This window comes from Corvus kubaryi, unplaced genomic scaffold (assembly GCF_017639235.1).
Source record: "Corvus kubaryi isolate FWS band 111438036 unplaced genomic scaffold, C.kubaryi_AGA036_p1.0 45962, whole genome shotgun sequence".
In the NCBI taxonomy this organism is placed as follows: Eukaryota; Metazoa; Chordata; class Aves; order Passeriformes; family Corvidae; genus Corvus; species Corvus kubaryi.
In genome coordinates, this window is record NW_024581294.1 from 10312 (window position 1) to 16985 (window position 6674).

Sequence of the window (6674 nt, forward strand, 5' to 3'; positions counted from 1 at the left end):
CGCTCCCCCAGCCGCGGTGGGGAAGCATCCCCGCGAAGGCGGGGATGGCCCCCGCCGCCCGCGCCGCGCCGCGCTCCATCGGTACGCGGGGGAACGGGCTGGGCTGGGCTGGGCAGCCGGGTGCCCGCGGTGGGGGCCGGCAGCACCGGGCCGCCTCCCTGCCCCGCCGGGGCCGGCGCAGAGCGTTCCGCACCTCTGCGCGGCCGAGGGGCTCCGCGCCGCTGCATCCCCATCCCCGCGCATCCCAGCGCATCCCCGCCTTCGCGGGGATGCTTCCCCACCGCGGCTGGGGGAGCGGCGGGACCCCCGTGGCCCCGCTGACCCGGCCTCTCGCCGCTCTCGCCCGCAGCCGTGGTGGGCGCCGGGCTGGGGGGCTCGGCCGCCGCGTACTTCTTGCAGCAGCACTTCGGGCCGCAGGTGCAGCTGGACGTGTACGAGGCGGCGGGCGTGGGCGGGCGCCTGGCCACCGTCACCGTCAACAAGCAGCAGTATGAGAGCCGGGGAGCCTCCATCCACGCCCTCAGCCTCCACATGCAGGACTTCGTCAAGATCCTGGGTGAGCGTGGGCGTCCCAGCGCTTGCACGGCATCCCTCGCTGAGCTGGGGGGCTGGGACACCCCCGGGCTCTGTGCTTGGGGCGGTGGGGAGGGTTTCTGCCAGCCCCCCTTGGCACCCCAGGCATGCGGTGATCCCCTTGCTGTCCATGCACCCCTGCCCTGCTGTGCTCTGGAAAGAGAAAGGGATGGGGTGGAATTAGTGCTGGGAGGTTCTTCACGAACTCCCACCGGTCTGTTCCAGTAGGCAGCAGCAGCTCCATGCGGTGCCCCAACATGATCTGGCTGGGATCCCATGCCTTGGGGTCTCTCATTCCTGATGCTCCTCCAAGAGCATCTTCGCCCATGTCCCTGCTGGGATGTGTCCAGCGCTGGCCTTTCCCAGGAGCCGGGCAGCCCCAGGGAGGGCCAGCCACGCGCTCCCTCTGCTCCCGCCAGGCCTCAAGCACCGGCGCGAGGTGGCCGGGAAAAGCGCCATCTTCAGCGGGGAGCACTTCGTCCTGGAGGAGACCGACTGGTACCTGCTCAACCTCTTCCGGCTCTGGTGGCACTACGGCATCAGCTTCCTGCGCCTGCAGATGTGGGTGGAGGAGGTGATGGAGAAGTTCATGAGGTAGGAGAGCCCGCGGGGCTGGGGGGGTTTTCCCTGGCACCGGGGCGTCACCGGGTGCCCCCTGCTCCCATCCTCTCCAGGATCTACAAGTACCAGGCACACGGCTACGCCTTCTCCAGCCTGGAGGAGCTGCTGCGCTCGCTGGGCGGTGAGGCCTTTGTGAACATGACCCAGCGCTCGGTGGCCGAGTCTCTGCTGGAGGTGGGTGTCACCCAGCGCTTTGTGGACGATGTCATCGCCGCCGTCCTGCGCTCCAGCTACGGCCAGTCCGTGCTGGTGCCCGCCTTCGCAGGTGAAGCCACCTCTCCTTGCTGTGTGACACTCCTCAGTGTCCCCTCTGCGGGCAGGCTGTGGAGCCACCCTCCTCTTCCTCTCTGCAGGAGCCATGTCGCTGGCGGGAGCCCAGGGCAGCACCTGGGCGGTGGAAGGAGGGAACAAGCTGGTGTGTTCAGGTCTGCTGAAGCTGACCAAGGCCAATGTCATCTCAGCCAGGGTGACAGGCATCTCCCTGCACAGCTCGGGTGAGCCTGGGCACGGCTGTGGGTCTGGGTGCACCAGGGTGGGAGGTTGATGGTGGCAGCGTGGGGGTGCTGGGGCTGGAGAGCATCCTGGTCCTGGTAAGGCACTTGGGAGAGGGCCTGGGAATGTCCTCCTGGGAATTTTCTGATCCACTGGGACCCTGCAGTACCTGAGGTCTCCCTCTTGAGGTCCCTCAGGTCCTCCTGTGGCACCATCCGTATTGCAGGCTTGCTCCCCCATCCAGCACAGCAGAAGAATATCTGGGGCCTGGGGGGTGGGCTGTGTTCCCCCAACCCTCTGTGCCCCCACTAGGCTGGACGTCTCTGGAAACATTTTCCCAGAGTCTTAATGAAGTCTTTCTGCCAGCCTAAGGTGTCAGCAACTCACCCATAAGCATCAGGTGCTGTGGTCCAGCGCTGGTGTGTACTGGAAAACCAGGGCATGGAGGTCAGGTTGGAAAAAGGAGGGCCAGGGCAGCACCACCTGGGGCTCAGGGCAGCTCCTGACTGTCCCCTGTCTCTTTTCAGAGGGGAGAGCCCTGTATCAGGTCCACTACGAGAGCACTGAAGGCCAGGGCTCGGCTTTCTACGACATGGTGGTGGTGACGACTCCGCTGCACCCCAGCAGGAGCAACTTCACCTTCGAGAACTTCGACCCCCCCATTGCCGACTTCCCCGGAGCCTTCCAGCCCTCCGTCACCTCCGTGGTGCACGGCTACCTCAACTCCTCCTACTTCGGCTTCCCCGACCCCAAGCTGTTCCCTTTCACCAGCATCCTCACCACCGACACTCCCGACCTCTTCTTCCACGCCATGGACAACATCTGCCCCGTCAACATCTCGGCGGCGTTCCGGCGCAAGCAGCCCCAGGAGGCTGCGGTGTGGCGCGTCCTGTCCCAGCAGCCGCTGGACAAGCACCAGCTGAAGACCCTCTTCAGGTCCTACTACTCGGTGCAGGTGACGGAGTGGCAGGCGTACCCCCGCTACGACGCCGCCAAGGCCCTGCCGCCCATCGTGCTCCACGAGAACCTCTTCTACCTCAGCGGCGTGGAGTGGGTGGCCAGCTCCATGGAGATGATAGCGGTGGCGGCCAAAAACGTGGCCCTGCTGGCCTACAACCGCTGGCATCAGGACCTGGAGAAGATCGACCAGAAGGACTTGATGCACAAGGTGAAGACGGAGCTGTGACACCCGTGTGGGGCTGGTGGGCTGGGAGCTTTGGTGTGTGGTAGCCTGGGGAGGGAGTATTTATTGCCTTGGGGAGGCCAGGGGGGCTGGGGGACAAGGGACAGGCTGTGTCCCGGTGACTTGAAGGCCTTCAGGAATACAGTTCCTGCCCAGTGTTGCTGTGTCTGTGCCGTGTGCCTCAGTTTCCCTGTTCCCCTTCCCCAGGCTCTGCTGGAAAGGAGCCTGTGCCTTCTCCTGAAAAAGGGTCACTGTGTTTGGGAGGGATCTTGGGCGGCTTCCCGAGCAAGGCTGGCTGGCACTGGCAGTACATGGGTCACCCCTGAGCTTCCCAGGTCACACCACAGCCTCTCCTGCCTTCCTGGCTTTGCCTCTGGGAAACCCACAGGTGAGGCTGGAGATCCCATGGCCTCTCCCGTGCCCGGAGCCTAACCCTGCTCCTGTGCCCCAGGGATGCAGGATGGGCCATCACAGGTCCTGCCAGGTGCTCTGTGTTTCTGGGGGTGTTTGGGGGGCAGAAGGGCCTCGGTGGGAGAAGTTGGGCAGGGCAGAGGGGCAGCGTGAGGGGCCGAGGCAGGGCCAGCTCAGACCAGGGCCAGCAATGCGTTTTATTGAGACTTCAGAAGCTGCCCAAACCACCAGCAGCTCTCCCCACTCCTTGGACTGCCCAGCCTGGCACAGAGGAACTTGTGGGAGGGCTGGGGAGGACTGGGAAGGATGGGAGGGCTGGGAAGGGCTGGGAAGGACAGGAGGGCTGGGAAGGACTGGGAAGGACAGGAGGGCTGGGTGTTGCCCGAGCCATTGCAGCGATGGAGCGAACACAGGGAAGTAGGGACTTTGGGAAGGGAAGAGACCTGATCCTGATCCTGATCGTGCCCAGCCAGAGGGCCCATGGGCAGCTGCCTCCTCCTCTCCCCCAGCCCGTAGCTGCCCTGAAGCCTCGGGGCAGTGGGTGTCTGGCTGGGTGATTTGCAGGGGCTTCCACTGCACTGGGTGTCCCCAGAGTGGCTGCTGGGGCTGAGGCTGACGGAGTCAGCAGGGGAATTTTGAGGAGCTCTCGCACAGGGGCTCCCCTCACCCTGGTGCCCAGCCAGGTGACCTCTCCCAAAGGGTTGGGCAAGCTCGGGAAGCAAGAGCAAGCTGGTTAGATGCCCACGGGGAGCTGCAGGGGGTATCTGTGCAGCCTCAGAAGATGCAGGTGCAGCCCACAGCGATGGTCTCCATCACCATCTGGTACTTCTTGTGGCACTTCTTCTTCCCCGAGGGCCTGTGCCCCGCCTCGGCTGTGCCCGGGCAGAGCAGGCGGCGCACGGGCAGCCGGCTGTAGATGGGAATGCTGGCCATGGTGCGGTCCTCCTGCATGGTGAAGGGGTTGATGCAGCCAGTGCAGAGGCACCGTGCCTCGGGGATGTCTGCTGGGATCCGTGTGGCATCGTGGTTTATCCTGGAGGAGAGGGAAAGCAGGATAAGGCTGGAGAGGTGGTGATGGGGGCAGTGGGTGGCCGGGGTGAAATGGGTTCTGCATCGCATCCTGCCACAGCCTCCAGCAGCCACCACAGCCCCAGGTGCTGGAGCCCTGTGCTGGCACAGAGGCACCTTGCCTGTCCCAGAGGTCCCTGCCCCGAGCTCACCTGTACGCCCAGGGGGACAGGCTCCTCCGGTTGGACCTCCAGAGCCTCAGGTTCACCTGGCACTTGGTGTCCCCTGGCTCGGAGCCGTTCCTCAGCTGGCGCACCATGTCCTGGATGCTGTGCTCGTACTCTGCCATGCTGCTGTAGGGATCATCCGGGGCCCAGGCCAGGGCAGGGGTGGCTGTAGGTGGCCGTGCCAGGCCCCTTCTCCTGCCCTTGGCTGCCTTGCTCTGGTCCTTGGCTTCGGGCACCAGGACCATGGCGAAGGTGAAGATGCAGAGGAGAAGCTGAGGAAGGAGGAGGATGGTGAGCAGCTGCTCGGGCTGCAGGGCTGCCATGGAGGGGGAGCTCTCCCTCCTCTGGGGGATCACCAGGTGATGGCAGGACCACACTGACTTTGGGGTGGCACATTCAGTGCCCAAAGGCAGCGCTGGCCTGCAGGTGAGAAGCACCTGAGGGCAGTTTGCAGGGATGGTGGGCACATGGTCACGGTGAGCTGAGGTGTGTGGCTGCCCCTTGCCCTGCTCGCAGCTGGCAATTTGTGTTGCCCAAAGTGCCCCTGCCTGTGCTGCCCGAGCTGTGCCCAGTCCCCTCCCTGCCCACCCCGAGGCAGCTGCGTGCTGGGAGGGACCCAGCTCAGGCTGTACCTGGGCAGCCTCTGGTTTAAAAGGAGCCTTACAGAGATGAGACAGTCAAGAATGGAATCTTTATCCAAACCCTCCTCTCCCTCCCTCTGTGCTCTGAGGACGGTGAGAGAGAAAAGATGCTTTTTCCTTCCCTTCTCCCTCCGGCCTCGCCGGGCCCAGCTGCCGTGAGCTGCCACCCGGCAGGCTGCCCAGCAGGGAACAAAGTTGCTTTCTGTAGTCCTGCTCCCTGCTATTCGTGTCCCTGCAGCGGCCCAGGCAGCCCCACACCCTGCCCGTGGGTGTGCAGTGCTCTGGGGCAGGGACCGCTCGGCCAGGGCTGTTCTCCCCGGCCGGTGCCGGACTGTCCGGCCGGACTGGCGTGGCGTTGCTCTCCCAGGCTGCTGCATCCTCGCCGTGCCAGGCGTGGCAGCGATGGCCCTGGCAGGCCACAGAGGGCACCTCCAAAGCAAACAACCCCAGGTAAACAAGCGTGCAAATAATTCTGTTCGAGAAAGAAAACGAGGAGCAAGCCCTGAGCCGCCGGGGAGGCACCTACCAGGTTTGGAGCCCGCTCCATGGCCGCGGAGGGGTGCCGGCTGCTGTCCTGCAGTGTGGCCAGTCCCTGCAAACCGGGCAGCTAAAAAGGGAAAGCCCCAGCCCCTGGCTGTGCCCCGCCGGAGGTGTGTCCGGTCCCCAAGGTGCCAGGGAGCCTCGGAGCAGACAGGGCAGGGGGCCAGCGTGGTCTGGGACTCGGCCACCCGTCGCCGCCCTGGGCGCTGGCTCCTCTGGCGGTGGCGACTGTGGTCAGCGGCAGGTCCCCTCCGGACCAGGCAGCCCCGAGGGGCTCTCTTGGCAACAACATGCTCTGGGGAGGGGGTTTGGGCTCTGCTGGTGTCACCGGCATGGTCACAGCCCAGACACGGCCAGGAGGGACACGGCTGCTGGGCTGGCGGAGCAGGAGCTCCCAGGAGGAGCAGGCGTGGCTGTGTCCTGTGCTGGCAGCAAGGTGAGCAGGTAACCTGGGGCTGAGGGCCCACTGCCATCTGCGTGCCACCACCACCGGCAGCTCTGCTGTCCCCAGGAGCCCCCAGACCCTTCTGGCCAGCACTGAGATGATGGCATCCATCACTCCCTGCGCCCCTGGGCTGTCTGTCCCCAAACCCTTCCCCTTCTGCCGTCCTCCAGCTCCTGCCGTGGGGACACACCAGCTGTGCCCACAGCCGGCCGTGGGGCTGGGCCCTGCATCTGCGGGGTGCTGGTGGGTGCTGCTCTGGCCTCCCGGGGCCAAGTACCGGGGTTCAGGGTGCTGCGGTGGGGGAAACTGAGGCACGGGGGTGCTGGCTGTAATTCCCCGTGCGGGGGCCAGGGGCTGGGATTGCACCCCAGCTCTGGGCTGTCGCTGTCCCTGCGGTCAAGTGCCACGCGATGGTGCTGTCCGCCACCCAACCGCTCCCAGCTCTCCGTCCTTCCCGTCTGCATCCCTCCTCCTTCCTCTCCATCGCTCCCTGCATCCCTCCGCCCCTCCATCCCGCCCTGCATCCCTCCGCC

The 6674-nt window shown here is 65.5% G+C and overlaps 2 protein-coding genes across 2 annotated transcripts; one reads left to right on the forward strand and one right to left on the reverse strand.

Annotated features, from left to right (window-relative positions):
- Positions 1 to 64: 64 nt before the first annotated feature.
- LOC121672258 (prenylcysteine oxidase-like) lies at positions 65 to 3029 on the forward strand. The gene is made up of 6 exons (XM_042044859.1): positions 65 to 81; positions 350 to 556; positions 993 to 1167; positions 1248 to 1459; positions 1548 to 1688; positions 2214 to 3029. Exons 2-6 carry the CDS (start codon positions 532 to 534, stop codon positions 2870 to 2872), a joined length of 1212 nt encoding a protein of 403 aa, XP_041900793.1. The 5' UTR covers positions 65 to 81; positions 350 to 531; the 3' UTR covers positions 2873 to 3029.
- A 546-nt stretch (positions 3030 to 3575) lies between these two features.
- LOC121672259 (interleukin-17B-like) lies at positions 3576 to 6612 on the reverse strand. The gene is made up of 3 exons (XM_042044861.1): positions 5683 to 6612; positions 4501 to 4787; positions 3576 to 4313 (listed from the first exon to the last, which is right to left on the reverse strand). Exons 1-3 carry the CDS (start codon positions 5701 to 5703, stop codon positions 4055 to 4057), a joined length of 567 nt encoding a protein of 188 aa, XP_041900795.1. The 5' UTR covers positions 5704 to 6612; the 3' UTR covers positions 3576 to 4054.
- Between the last annotated feature and the right edge of the window lie 62 nt (positions 6613 to 6674).

Coding starts and splice junctions, on each gene's coding strand:
- LOC121672258 (XM_042044859.1), top strand. CDS start 532: ATGCAGGACTTCGTCAAGATCCTGG. Junction 1,168..1,247: donor GTGATGGAGAAGTTCATGAG/GTAGGAGAGCCC, acceptor CATCCTCTCCAG/GATCTACAAGTACCAGGCAC. Junction 1,460..1,547: donor GCTGGTGCCCGCCTTCGCAG/GTGAAGCCACCT, acceptor TCCTCTCTGCAG/GAGCCATGTCGCTGGCGGGA.
- LOC121672259 (XM_042044861.1), bottom strand. CDS start 5,703: ATGGAGCGGGCTCCAAACCTG. Junction 4,788..5,682: donor TGGAGCGGGCTCCAAACCTG/GTAGGTGCCTCC, acceptor CTCCTTCCTCAG/CTTCTCCTCTGCATCTTCAC. Junction 4,314..4,500: donor CTGTCCCCCTGGGCGTACAG/GTGAGCTCGGGG, acceptor CCTCTCCTCCAG/GATAAACCACGATGCCACAC.